A 15,196-nucleotide genomic window follows, 5' to 3' on the forward strand; every position below is an offset into this window, starting at 1 on the left:
TTGAAGCAGAAAAATCTTTTACATTCCCAAAAAATATATTTACAAGGGGTGTCTTTACAAAATCTTTCCCCCCGAGAAATCCATATGCAAAAAAGAAAGGGGAAAGATGACGTAAGTCTATTCTTCAACCTCGCTACTCTCTGTATCATCTCCGGAGCCCTCATCCGAAGTGGCCAAAAATGTTGATTCTTCCTCCAAGATTCGGGCTTCCTCAATCTCAACTGAGAGATCGGTGCCTTTAGCATTTGCTTCCTCGAGAGCCTCCCTCCTTGCTTGCGAACAAGTGTAATCAATGGCCTAAGTCAACTTCTGCTGGGCCTTCTCCGATATCTCTCTGGCCCGATCATTTGCAGTGGCAGCATTTTTCATGTATGAAGACCCATTTTCATCGGCCTCGGACTTGGCCACGGATAGTGCAGCAGCCTCCTTCTAAGCACTCTAAAGAAGACCCTGGATCGATGACAACTCCATCCGCAAAAGGTCTCTCTCTGAGGTCACGGCCTCATTTTGCCCCCTTAGCTCGAGGATCTCCGCGTTCTTGGCTGCAACCTTTTCCTAAAGTTGCCCCACCAGGGCATCCTTTTGCCCAATCTGCAAAGGCAAGAAAAGTTGGTGAGCATCAAATTATAAGAACAAAAAAGGTGAGTTCATGGATGCCATGTTACCTACTCAGCAAGGCCAGCCCTTTCCTGGCGCACTCCCTCTAAACTCGCCCAAAACCCGCTCAACTCCTCCTCCTTTCGGGCAAAGGAGGCCTCCGACTCCTTTACTACCGAGGTGAGCTTCTCGAGCTCCTCCACGCAGCACGAAAGCTCATATTGAAGCCTAGAAAAGGCATGGTCATACATTTTCTTAGCTTGCAACAACACAGAAAAGTTAGAAAGGCAAGAATAAGGATCTAAAGCGCGAATGATATGTCAAAGAACATCACCTGCTGTTGAATCCTCTCCACTTCCTCGAGAGCAATGGGAGCATCGAGATCGATGTTCTCATCAACATCATCCAAGAGGTGTCCGAGCACATCTTCCCCTCCATGAGAGGCCCCTATATTGGCGGTATCTCGGTCCTGTGTATCCTTGATTTCCCCCGGTGAGTACAAAGGGCCCAAATTAAGGCCACCTAGAGCATTAATTTCTCCAAAGGTCTCATCTTGCCCCCGAAAAGCTTCGGGTTTAGGCCCTCCAGAGTCACCAGCAGCGGGTTCATTGGTACGGACTGTACCATGTCTGACTTGAAACTCGGGGACTGTGCCCGCACCCTCCTTGAGGGTCTCCTCAGTAGGGGTTTGGTCCATATCAACCACCCCCGATTCAGCAGCTTTCCGCCTAACAACTTGCGAAGAATCTGCACCTTGTCTCGTATTTTGTACAAAAGGGCCTTCATCATCATCATTACCTTCATCCTCGGTATGGGGACTTTCCATAGCAGCTAAAATTGAGACCGTGGCATCGGACCGAGGCCTGCGAACCTTAGGTTTCTCTGACTTGGGGGACCCGGCCGATGTCTCTTTCTTCCTTTTCCTGCCCTTGCTGGGTTTTGAGGTCCCTTCCTCACCATCAAGAGACGGACTCATCGACATTCCATCCCCGAGGCATGCACAAGCATGATGCATCAAACTTACCTCCACAAAAGATACTCATAAGGAAACCAAGTAAATATAGCAATAAAAAGCATACTGTGGTTCTTGGCCTACCACCGCGGTTTGTCCAAGTCACGCCAAGAATGATCAAAATAAGGGAAAGCAGAATCCAATTGTCTGATCCATCCTGAAAGGTTCTAAACCGTGCCTGGGTACCAAGCGGTGGCTGCATAATCAAAAGAAGATCATTTTTCAGAAGGGTATGAAAAGGCAATAAAATATGCTCGAGGTAGGGGCACTCACGGTTCATATTCCATTCCTTCGGGAATGGCATCCTATTAGCCGGGATACCAAGGTCCTCACTCGGATAAACCCGCTCATCCACCCTCAATCATTTTCCTCATCGATGCTCGAAAAGAACGGCCTCGCGGATCAAGGGTGAAGCTTGATCAAACCCGGGAAGAGACGAGGGATGTATAATCTGACCAACTAATTGAGGGTGAAGGTCGTACCTTCGACCTGGTTGGAAAAGTATCGGAGCATATAAATGATCCTCCAGAAAGAAGGATAGATTTGGCCGAGTGTCACTCGGTACTCATGACAAAAGTCAAGAATCACCGGATCTATCAAAAGGGAAGAAGGATCCGAAGAATCTACAGAACCTAGAGTAAATGGGTATGTATACACGCTGAGGAAGATAGCTTTGTGGTCTACTATGCTTTCCTCAGGATTGGGGATCTCTACTAACACTACCTCTTCCCATCGGCAGCCTTCCTTCACTCTATTTGTATTAGTCACCACATTGATATACCGAGACACTTGATCACATCGGCCTGGCATAAAAGGGGGATTTTCGATAAAGATATCGGATACAGTATTGAATTGGGTAGGAGTACATTGCTCGACAGTTGGGGGTACTTTTGGTTTACCCCTAGGTGGGCGAGACGAAGAAGCGGTGCCCTCTTTCTGAGGTACCATTCTAGAGGTCCTAACCATGGCTATAAAAAATGTTTCTGAGAAAGAAAGTGAGGAGGCAAACATAGAAGGGAGAAGAATGTAGAAGACGGTGAATTTAACTTTAGAAAATTGAAGACGTTGTAAAAGTGTGAATAAAAAAATGGTTGAGGTATTTATAGAAGCCATATGGGCAGTGTTTGGGAAGAGGAAAGGCCGAACCAATAGAGGTTCGTGGGCTTCTCAATAGTCATGTTGACAATGACTCCTGCGCAGCCTTGAGTCATGGCATTCAATGCTCTGATAAGCTGACGTCATAATGGTAATATCAAAGAGACAAGAATTCAAGACCGTTTCTTATCATTTTCATTCTAAGAAACGTGGGGACTATCTGTATACGGTAAAAATTAGAGGGTCCATTTATGGTCATTATGATTCTTCATAAACACGTCTCCAAAGGCTCGAGGCAAGGCTCGAGGCAAGGCTCGAGGTCAAACATCGAAGGGTTCTCAATGTTTGACCTCGGGGCAATGCAAATCGGTAGTTATGATGGAAAAACGGGAAGTTCCCAAGGCACGTGATTAAGGCTGACCCAGTCTATTAGGCTAGCACGAGCCTATACCGTGGCATTAAATAGTTGTACCAGCCATATATCTTTGTAATAAATGCATTTATACTATGTTGGGATTCCCCCTCATATATAAAGGGGACCCTTGTCATTTTGTAAAAGGAGATACAACATTCAATACAAGAACATTCTCTGCTCTCTAAATTAAACACATTCTCCCTTGATTCTATTACTTACTTTTATTGCTTAAATTTATTGTGTTTCATTAATTCTCTTCATTTATTACTCATTATTGATCATAAATAGCTCTTATTAAAGCTCTCAAAACTATTAGTCCTTCATCGACCGGGCATAGCCTAACGATTAGCTCGACCTCGAGGCCCCGTATAGGCCAGCTCGAGGCCCCAATTCTCAACCACTCAGTTTGCTTAACATACTGCCTTCAAGCTCTTATCTTATTTTCTAGTCTCACACTTAGCATTTACTGCCTAATAGCTAGCATAAAAATAAATCATGTATTTTTAGAACCATAAAATCAAATCTAATTATAATTACCATTTTCAAGGTAAACATATAGTTATTACAAAGTGCCTTGTAATAGAGTTGTTATAAGTTAGTGATGGATTAAGAGGTTAATTCCTAGGTTACAATAGGTTGTAATCTAAAGTTTACTCAGTAGTGAAGTTCAAAGCCTACAAGGGTAGATCGTGGTTTTTGATCCCCTGAGCTAGGAGTTTTCCACGTAAAACTCCATTGTGTCAGTTACTTACTACAGTGTGCGTGTGTTCTGTGGGAATTAATAGAGAACCCGGTTCTCTATATAGTTTGGTGGACCCTTAGTTTCTATCAGATATCGATCTCTGTATTGACTTGGCTCCAAGTACCCAGCCTATATCTTTCCCACCATACCGTATAGATCCGAAAGAGTTGAAGGAACAAATTGAAGAGTTGGTAGCAAAGGGTTTTGTCAGACCAAGTGTATCACCTTGGGTTGCACCAGTGTTATTTGTGAAGAAGAAAGATGGGACTATGCGGATGTGCATTGATTACAGCTAGTTCAACAAAGTTACCATTAAGAACAAGTACCTGTTGCTGTGTATTGATGATTTGTTTGATCAGTTGCATGGTGCTAGGTTGTCTCTAAGATCAACTTGAGATCGGGGTACCATCAATTAAAGATTCGGGACTCGGATATTCCGAAGACTACTTTCCGTACTAGATATGGCCAATAAGAGTTTCTACTGATGTCCTTTGGCTTGACTAACGCCCCAGCGGCATTTATGGATTTGATGAACAAGGTGTTAAGGCCATACATTGATTTGTTTGTCATTGTCTTCATTGATGACATTTTGATCTACTCGCGTAACATGGAGGAGCATGAGCAACATTTGAGAGTGGTGCTAAATACATTGCGGGAACTGAAGCTATATGCTAAATTCTCCAAACGTGAGTTTTGGCTAGATTCTGTAGCATTCTTGGGTCATGTTGTATCAGTCAAGGGTATTAAGGTGGATCCCAAGAAGATTGAGGCAGTTTAGAGTTGGCCTCATCCCACTTTGGCGACTAAGATCAGGAGCTTCTTGGGGTTAGCAGGTTATTATCGCCGGCTTGTGGATGGCTTCTCATCTATTGCAACACTTTTGACTAGATTGACATAGAAGGGTGCTTTGTTCCATTGGTTTGATGATTGTGAGGGGAGCTTCCAGAAGCTCAAGATAGCTCTGACTACAACACCACTTCTAGTGTTGCCTTTTGATTCGGGGATGTATACTGTGTATTGCGACGGTTCATGCATTGGTTTGGGCTATGTATTGATGTAGGAGGGAGGAGATATTACGTATGCTTCATGTCAGGGGAAGACCCATGAGAAGAATTACCCCGTGCATGATCTAGAGTTAACCACGATTGTTCATGCTCTTAAGATCTTGAGGCATTATCTTTATGGGGTGTCTTATGAGGTTTACACTGATCATCGCAGCTTGAAGCATTTGTTTAAGCAAAGGGACCTCAATTTGAGGCAGCCCAGATGGCTTAAGTTACTAAAGGATTATGATATCACCTTTCTTTACCATCCGGGTGAGGCGAATGTAGTTGTGGATACCTTGAGTATAAAGTCAGAGAGTGGGTATAGCTTGGCATTCATTTTAGCAGAGGAGAGGCCACTAGCTTCGTACATTCAGTCCTTGGCTAACAGACTTGTGAGTTGGATATTTCATAGCCCAGTCGAGTTCTTGTATACGCCGTTGCCCAGTCTTTACCATTGGAGTAGATCAAGGCTCGACAGTTTGATGATCCACACTTGTTGGTTCTCAGAGAGACGGCACTGCAGGGTGCTGCAGAGGAGGTTACTATTAGTGAGGATGGTGTTCTGAGACTCCAAGGTCATCTATGTATTCCTAATGTTGATGGCTTGAGAGGGAGAATTCTAGAGGAGGCACACAGTTCACAGTATTTTATTTATCCAGGTGCTACGAAGATGTATCATGACTTGAGGCAGCATTAATGGTGGCGGCGGATGAAGAAAGACATAGTTGAGTATATTTCAAGGTGTCTAAATTGCCAACAGGTTAAGTATGAGCACTAGAGGCTAGGTGGTTTGAGCCCAGCGAGGCTAAGTTATATGGTACTATTGGTGAAGGATGCTTTGTTAAAGGTAAAGTTGATTCAGGAGCGATTTCGCACGGCACAGTCTAGACAGAAGAGTTACACATATCAAAAGGCCCGTGATGTATCATTTATGTTGGGGGAGAAGGTTCTCTTGAAAGTCTCACCGATGAAGGGGATAATGAGGTTCAGGAAGAAGGCAAAGTTGAGACCAAGGTTTATAGGCCCATTTGAGGTGTTAAGACGAGCCAGAGAGGTTGCTTATAAGCTTGCTTTGCCTCCCAGTCTATCGGGAGTTCATCCAGTTTTCCAGGTATCTATGCTCCGGAGGTCTCATGCCAACTTGTCACATGTGATATACTTTATCACAACAAAGTTAGATGAGAGCATGGATTATGAGGAGGAGCCGGTTTCTATTGTTGATAGGAAGGTTTTCCAGTTGAGATCCAAGAGGATTTCCATGGTAAAGGTTCAGTGGAGAGGCCAACCAGTCGAGGAGGCGACATGGGAGCCCGAGGAGGACATGCGGAGCAGATATCCACACATATTCAGCACTCCAAGTATGATTCTAGACCTATTTGAGGATGAACATTTGTTTAAGAGGTGGAGAATATAACGACCTGATCGGTCGTTTTGCTTTCAAGAATTTCGTTCCCCTAAATAAGACTCCTCGTACGAGCTTTTACTATTTTATGACTTGCGGGGATGGTTAGTCGAGATTTGGCAGAGTTCGGGTTGAAATCAGAACACTTGATTCCTTAAGGTTGACTAAAAAGGCTAAGTTTGACTTCGGTCAATGTTTTGAGTAAACGATCTCAGAATCAAGATTTGACGATTCAAATATTTTTATATGAAGATTTTGGACTTGGGCATATGTTCGGATCGGGTTTTATATAATCCGAGAGTGTTCCGGCGCCTAATAGTGAAAGTTGGCTCTTTGAAGGGTTTAAAGTTCTTTAAATTTGGTTTGGAGTAGGTTTTGGTGATATCGAGGTCCAAATGGGATTCTGAGATCGTGAATAGAAATGTCATTTAAGACTTTCACGCAAAAGTTGGTGTCATTCTGAGTAGTTTAAGTACATTTCAATGCATTAGGAGAAAATTGAAGAACTTGAAGTTCATATTTTTTATTCAAGTGGTTCGGGGTGCGATTCTTAGTTTTAATGTTGTTTAGTGCCTTCCGGGAGTTTGAGAAAGCCCGTTTAATGATTCAAACTTGTTGGTATGTTCGGGTGGGGCCACGGGGGCCCCAGACGTTAATCGGATGAGGCTCGGACCAAATTTGGACTTAGGAGCATCAGCTGAAGCCTTCAACTTCTTGTGTAATCACACTTGCGGAGGGCCAGCCACAGGTGCGAGCTCGCAGAAGCGAGCAAGGACCCGCAGAAGCAGCCCAGGAACCGCAGGTGCGCCCCACACTCCGCAGAAGCGGGACCCCCTCTACAAAAGCGGAGCCAGCCAGCCTTGGGCACTTCTGCAGAAGCGGATTTCGGTCCGCAGAAGCAATGTCGCAGGTGCGGCCCTACGACCGCAGGTGCTAAAATTGCTGGAGGCAGACCCCAATTTAATGCGGGACTTAAACATTTTGAGCTCATTTATTTCATTGTTTGGGTGATTCATGGAGCTCTTAGAGAGGGTATTTCACCAAACACTTTGAGGTAAGTAATTTCTGTAGAACGTGAGTTAAATACATAGTTTATGGGTAGATTATAACATGCAAATTAGTGAAAATCATGGGTGTAGGTGAAAACCTAGAGTTTTGATAAAAGTAGGATTTAACCACGAAATTTGTTATGAAATTTAGTGAAAATCATATATTTGAGTTTATGAGGTTATGGGTAACAACTTTCTTCAAAAATTTCAGAAATTTGGGCACGTGGGCCCGGGGGTGAATTTTAGGGATTCTTCAAATAGGATTGAGAAATCACTTTGATAGTTAGCATATGAATTTTTGAACATGTATTGAGTAATTTATATACCATTTGACTAGTTTTGGATTGTTCAGCACCGAACTGAGGGTTTGAGCACAATCTTGGACCGGAAAATAGGCTTTGAGACGAGGTAAGTCTCTTTACTAACCTTGTGAGAGGGAATTAACCCCACAGGTGAATTTATTAATATGTGCTCCTATTTGTGAGGATTACGTACGCACAAGGTGATGAGAGCCCGTACGTAACTACTAATTATGCTATTGTCGGGGTAATTTAGGACTCATACCATGCTATGCTTATGATGTTTGCACCCTACTTGTTAACTTAATTGCTTAAGTCATATTGGAACTTGATAAAGAAATTGTAAAAGGTTAAATTTCACTTACTTGAAGTTGTAGATGGGTCACTTGACTTTTATTGAGAATTGGTATTTCTTTAAATATTAGCCTCTTAATAAATCTTGAATCGGCTGCTATAATGTATTTTCTCTGTTCGTGGAGCAGGCTGAATGCCTCGGTAGCAGATAGATGCATAATTTATATTGCTTCATTGGCTTGAGATATAAATTGTTAAATGATGGAAATAAATTTGGGATTTACTATTAGTGAGATGATTGCCTACTATTTCCCGTTATTGAGCTTTCAACTATATTTATATAAACCATGCTTAGTTATCATTTTGACATTTTATTGTTAGCCCATAGTAAGTGTCAAAGTCAACCCCTCGTTACTACTTCTTCGAGGTTAGACTGGATACTTACTGGGTACATTTGTTTATGTATTCACGCTACACTTCTGCACTAAATGTGCAAGATCTGAGGTAGCTGTATCTGGATATCAGTCTGGCGCGCATCCTTGACTACTACTACGAGGCTTCGTGGTGAGCTGCCTTCCGAGCCCGTTCTGTAGCAGCCGAAGTCTTTCTTTTGCTTGTATTTTCTGTCTATTTCACTTTAGATAGTAGTGTAGTATTCTTTTGTATATTCTATTAGTTTCTCATACCCTTGTGACACCATGTCTTGGAGGTTTAAGCTAGTAGACACTTGATGGTTTTTAGGTTATCTTAATTGTTTTACTGCTTTAAAAACCTTGATCTCTCATTTTTATTAAATGCTTACTTCTTAGGCATGCACAAACTAAAAAACAACTATTTCAAATCTTTAAAAGAAAGGATCATAGAGTTAGTTCACTGTACGTCATCATGGCCTATAGGAGAAATTAGGTCGTGACAACCATTTTGGTTGTCAACACATCCGAATGAAATGCAGGAATATGTTAAATCTCCTCGATTGGGAGAGGAATTTGTTGAATTATAGCATAATTGAATTAACTCTGATGAAGCTCGAAGAAGAAAACTTGACATAGAATAAAACAGAGTGAAGGCAATTCATATTTTGATTCTATCTCTCTCAACCGATAAATGAGTTCTTACACTAAAATATATACATGTAGCTACTAACCTCCACTAACTGAAGTAGTTAAATTACATCTGTCTTAAGACTAACTAACTATAGATCTAACTACAATTGACTAATGGCTAACTATGGTTAGGTAACTTCAGTACATGCAGTATCCTTTATACCCTCCCCTCCCTCCCAAGCTAGGGGAAATAAATACATTCTTCATCCCTAGCTTGGAAACCAAGTAGTTGTGTTGATAAATGGTAAGGCTTGTAGTGAAGACATTAGCTAATTGTTTAGAAGAGGCCAAGTAGAGAATGTTAACCAAGCCTTGTTGAACCTTCTCACAGATGAAATGGCAATCGATATTGATGTGTTTTTTGCACTCATGAAACACGGGATTTGCAGCAATCTGGATTGTAGATTTGCTGTCACAAAATAAGGAAACTGACACTTTAATGTCCACAGCAAGTTCCATAAATAGCCAACCAACCAAACAATCTCTGGGATAATATAAGCCAACTCCTATACTATGCTTCAGCAGAACTTCTGAAAATAGTGGAATGCTTTTTGGATTTTCCAAGATACTCACGAATCACCAAATTGAAGCAAGTAGCCACTAACAGATCACCTAGTGTTAGGGCAAGCTTCCCAATCAACATCACATAAAGCACTTAGATAAAAGTTAGAAATTGAGGACATAAGGATCCCCTATCCTAGTGCCTGCTTAACGTATCTCACTAGGCGTAGTGCAGCTTCTAAATGGGAGTACTACTTAGGTGAATGCATGAACTAGCTGAGGCATTGCACATCAAATGTAATGTCAGTCCTAGTAATCGTCAGGTATATCAATCTCCCAAGTAGTCTCTGATAAAATTCAGGATCATCTAGGGGAACCATCATGAATACCAAAATGAATGTCAAACTCAGCAGTAGTGAGTCACTGATTGAGCTCAAAAAGAGAACCAAGAGACTTTGCTCCAGATAATCCCAAGTCTGAGATGAGCCCAAGAGCATAATTTCTCTAATACATTAATATACCATCTCTACCTCTTGCAAACTCAATTCCAAGAAAATACTTTAAGGCACCGAGATCCTTGATCTTGAAGCTCTTCTATAATTTGTCCTTGGTTTCTTGAATCAGAATAGAGTCATCACTAGTTATTAACAGGTCATATATATAGATCAACACCACCACAATATTGCCACCATATCTTTTGGTGAACAAGGAATAATCCAGGTGGCTTTGAGTGAAGCCATAGGACAAGAGAGCATTAGTGAGCTTGATGTTCCACTGCCTTGAGGCTTTCTTAAGTCAATACAAGGACTTGAGTAACGTGCATACTTGAGTTTTACCATGTGGATGATTGAAACCTTGAGGCAAGTTCATGTAAACTTCTTCATATAAATCACCTTGTAGAAAGGCATTGTAGACATCCATTTGATGAATGTCCCAATGCGTAGTTGTTGCTACAAAAATGACTCTCCTGATAGTAACCATCTTAACAATTGGAGAGAAGATTTTTTGGTAACCTGTCCCTCTTCTTGATGACTTTTGCAACTACCCTTGATTTGAATCTTTCCACTTCTCCTGAAGTTTTATGGTTGATCTTATACACCCATTTGCATCAATGGCTATCTTTCCAGGAGGAAAAGGAACTACTTTCCATGTTTGATTTTCCTTTAAAGCTTTGATCTTAGTTTGCATAGCTTTAATCTATCTTGGATATTTGGTTGCTTGATCATAACTGGTAGGTTTTACTTCAGCAAAAAACCTAGTAATGAAGCTCTTATAATTTGAGAAAAGGGAAGAATAATCGACCAAACCTGATATGGGATATAAGCAAGTTCATGCAGCATGTTTACTTCCAGGATCAGTAAAATCCTTTAGCCAAATTGGCAGCTTGGAAGTTCTGGTGGACTTCCTGATTGTTGAGGATTAAATTGCTAAGGATTCACCTGCTAAGGATTCAACTTCCAAGGGTACACCTTATGATTGTGGCAAAGTCATAGGCTGATCACTAGGTGAATTTGTAGAAATAGGTGAAGTTGGTGGTGACATTGAAGCATGGATCAAAGGAGGTATAGTTGGAATAGCTTCTGAATGTGGCAAAGCAACTGAAAATATCTCATCATCCATAGGCAAGGAAGCTGATCCAGTGCTAATAAATCAATAATCTTTCCTGCAAAACTGCCATGAAAAGAAAATATGGTTTCATGAAATTGAACATCCCTACTGATGAACACTACCCTGTTGTCAATATCAAATAAGTTGTATCCCTTTTAGAATGAACCATAGCCTAACAACATTGTCTTTATGGCTCTACGATTGAACTTGTCTTGCCTAGGAAGTTTAGAGGCTTAGCACAGACATCCTATGACCCTCAGGTGTGACAGTGTAGGTACTTTCTGATACAACAATTCAAAATGTGACTTATTCCCCAGAATAGTGGAAGGCACTCTATTTATGATATACACTACAACTTCTACACAACAGCCCCAAAACTTGGCAGGTAGATGTCCTTGAAACTTTATTGCTTTTGCTGTTTCAAGAATATGTATGTTTCTCCTTTCTACCACCCTATTTTTTTGGGGTGTGTATGGACAATAGCTTTGATATACTATACCATGCATACTAAATAACTCATCACAAACTGAGTTAAAGAACTTTGAGCCATTGTCAGTCCTAACAACTTTAATCATGCATTCAAATTGATTGAGAATCATGGCAATAAATGCCTTAAGTACACCAGAAACATCAAATTTAACACGCATCAAAAAATTCCAAGTCCACCTTGAATAGTCATCTACCATAGTGAGGAAATATTTCATATCATCATAAGTTTCAATTTTGTAGGGCCCAGACATCTAAGTGAAGCAATTGGAAAGGAGCAGTAGCTCTACTAGTACTATTCTGGAAAGTAGTTCTAGTCTTTCTAGCTAATGGACAGACACCACAATGATTCAAAGAAAAATTACATTTATTCTGAAAAATATGAATCTTTCTTAAGACTGTCATTAGCACATGACCCATCTCCTATGCCAAATCTCTTGATCTGATATTGTTTGGAATTTCATTGATCTGCTAGGACTAGTTATTGCATTATTACTCTGAGACTTCAACACATAGAGACCTTCCTCTTCTCTACCAATCACTTTCAACTTCCCATTGAAGAGATCCTGGAAGAGGAAAAATCCCGGATAGAAAGATGCAAAACATTTCAAATCCCTGGTGAGTTTAGATACTGACAATAAAGTGAATTTAAAATTTGGAACACATACAACATCTATAATTACATCACCTTCACAATTGACAACTTCCAACATGGAATATCTTAGCAGAATCACTAGTTGGCATCTGGACTTGACCATTATTTCCTACTTTAGCATCATCCAACAAATGGTTGTTACTAGTCATATGATTTGTAGCTCCAGTATCAACTATCCAATAACGAATAAGTTTATGCTTAGAAAGAAATATACCTACCATATGTGTACTATGACCACAGGTATCACCTGTTGTAGTTTTGCTCAGCATATTCAGGATTTGATTGTATTGATCTTGAGTGAATACAAGATTGTCACACCTCCTTTTTACTACACCTCATAAAGAGTATAAATATAAGGGAGTTTTTCCAATTAAAGGACAATCAAAACGGGATTTGTTTAAAAACTCAGAGTCGCCACTTGAAAGATTTATGGTGTCCCAAGTCACCGGTTGAATCCCGAATCGAGGAAAATATGACTCTGTTCTACAGTCCGCGAAGCAGAAATCCGGGTAAGGAATTCTGTTAACCCGAAAAAAGGTGTTAGGCATTCTCGAGTTCCGTGGTTTTAGCACGGTTGCTTTGATCATACTTAGCTTTTAAAAATTGTTTAATTACTGACTTTAGATCCTATGTACATTTATTTATTAACCGCTTTTAACTCACTTGATCATTCGTAGTTAAAGGGTCGAGTTACGCGTACGTATACTCTTTCCCTTCGGTGCGTTAAAAATCTTGTCACGCGAACGTGTCCACAATTAATAACACTTTATCATTATATATGAAATTATTTGGCCAAAGTTGCGCGTATCTAAAGCAAACTATAAATACTCGTTATTTGTATGATTAAATGGTATACGACGCACCTCGGGCTATATGAACTAATTTAATTAATACCATACGAGAATCCGCTTTTATTATTAAGAAAGTTTGTTCGAAGTTGCACGAACGCATACCCCAAATTGATTTTTAGAATTGTAATCATGTCACGCGAACGTGTACATAATCACAATTGTATTTTAAACGGCCCTAAAGGTTCCTCTACGACTATTCAACAATTATTCCTAAAATCGAGTCGGAATTACTAAGGCCACGAGCTATACATTTTGACTAGTCAGGTGTGCCTCAATCCGTTTTTTTTTTTTTAAAAATGTCTAGTTAGTTAACTAAATGTCTAAAGTGATTTGAATTCTATCTAAGTAAACAAGTGACTTAACGAAATGCAACAACGTCTCATAAATATATAACCCAACCCACTACAGACCCACATCAATAACAGGCCGGAATTACGAAGTACAACAGAATTTAGAACATGTTGAGGGCACGGGGCCAGCGTAAAGGCCCAACTGCAAGCTCCAAAGCAGATCACACCCAGGAACTTATCAATTGCACATATTTTATTGAACGCCAATCAGCTAAAGCAATGTGGAGCAGTGACAAACCAACATTTTTCCCTTAATTATTCAAACACGGGACAATTGGACTTAAGATTTCAATCATGTCTGCGTTTCAATCCCATATCTGCCTTGGACTCACAAGGCCATCTTGCAAGAGCATGAGCTTTGGCCCCAACGATCCCAAATCAAATTTCAAGGTAATCTACTGGAAGCTCAAAGACTCGTTATCAAGTCTCCTCAGCAACGAATAATGTTTGTCTAATAAACAGGCCTCAGTTTTATAGCTGAACTAAAGCATGCAATCAAGCCAACAATACTGGTCTCAATAGACCCCAAACAGACCTGAAACACATCTGATACCACTAAAACTCTTTGCAGTTATTCCCTACTATTTCTACACATGATCAAAAATCCTTCAACTTTCAAGTTAAGCGAGTGAAAGGGAGAACTTTATACAACATCATAAAGAATCTAAAAGGTACGGTAATAAGTAAATAACTTATGTGAATCTAGTAGGAACATGAAGACGACATATATTAAACACCACAACTGATAAAGTAATAGGGAAAGGGCAGCGATCGATTTCTTCAACTCGAACTACATAATTCAAGCACAATTGCCATACAAAGCTTCATTTCCATTCAAGGTGTAAGGAAATACCTGGAAATTGAAAAGCAAAACAGAGAAATGAGGAGTCAGGAGTGGAATCAGTAGCAGGAACAGGACTCAGCAACAAAATCAGCCCAGAAATGATTGAGGAAAGACCACTTTAGCCCAGTTTGTACCTACAGTGATATCACATACAACTAAAAAACCAAAATCTACCCAACAGTGAACCAAAACTTGTATACCAAAACATATTCAACTCTTTTGAAGCTTTAGCTGCTCGGAACTTATCACAGAATCAGTACCACAAGAATTTCCCTAAAGATTTTCAATGGAACAGTACTTTGTGTATTTCTTTTTAGCTGTCTCTCATTTTTTAATTTTTCAGCCCTTTTTCTCTCTCTAAAATGTAACCAAAACTGACTTGAATGATAAGAAAGCTTTCTTTTTAAAGGCTGAGGGTCTGCTGTGTGCCTTCCAAGGCAAGGCAGTTAGATTTTCCAAAAATACCCTCATATGGCATCTTTCAAAACTGAATTTTTGGACAGCTGTCCATTTTCTTCAGATATTTTCAACTTACAGCCTGTTTTTCCCTAACCATTTTGGGAAGCTGTCCATTTAGGAAGCTTCCATCAGTTATTAAAGATTCCTTAGGTTGAAACAATCTCCAAAATTATCCCCTAAAGTTCCCCATTATTCACTTACCCCCTTAAATTCTGACTGCCCCCAATCTCAATAACAGTAAACTAACAGGTTGACATTTCTAAACAAATTGAAACCCAAAACAATTTTTGAAATTATGAGAAACTGGCTTGCATACCCTTCACACATAAACAGGAATTCAGAAAATATTTGTGAAACAAGAATTAATGCGAACGACGAACTATACTTG

At 40.4% G+C, this 15,196-nt stretch overlaps 1 protein-coding gene across 1 annotated transcript; it reads left to right on the forward strand.

Annotated features, from left to right (window-relative positions):
- Window positions 1-5,721: 5,721 nt before the first annotated feature.
- LOC138889812 (uncharacterized) lies at window positions 5,722-6,321 on the forward strand. Its single transcript, XM_070173148.1, has one exon. It carries the CDS (start codon window positions 5,722-5,724, stop codon window positions 6,319-6,321), a length of 600 nt encoding a protein of 199 aa, XP_070029249.1.
- Window positions 6,322-15,196: the final 8,875 nt, after the last annotated feature.

Source organism: Nicotiana sylvestris, chromosome 4, assembly GCF_000393655.2.
Source record: "Nicotiana sylvestris chromosome 4, ASM39365v2, whole genome shotgun sequence".
NCBI classification, from domain to species: Eukaryota; Viridiplantae; Streptophyta; class Magnoliopsida; order Solanales; family Solanaceae; genus Nicotiana; species Nicotiana sylvestris.

Excerpts from the sequence above, each read along its gene's own strand:
- LOC138889812 (XM_070173148.1), top strand. The coding sequence starts at position 5,722 with ATGGTACTATTGGTGAAGGATGCTTTGTTAAAGGTAAAGTTGATTCAG.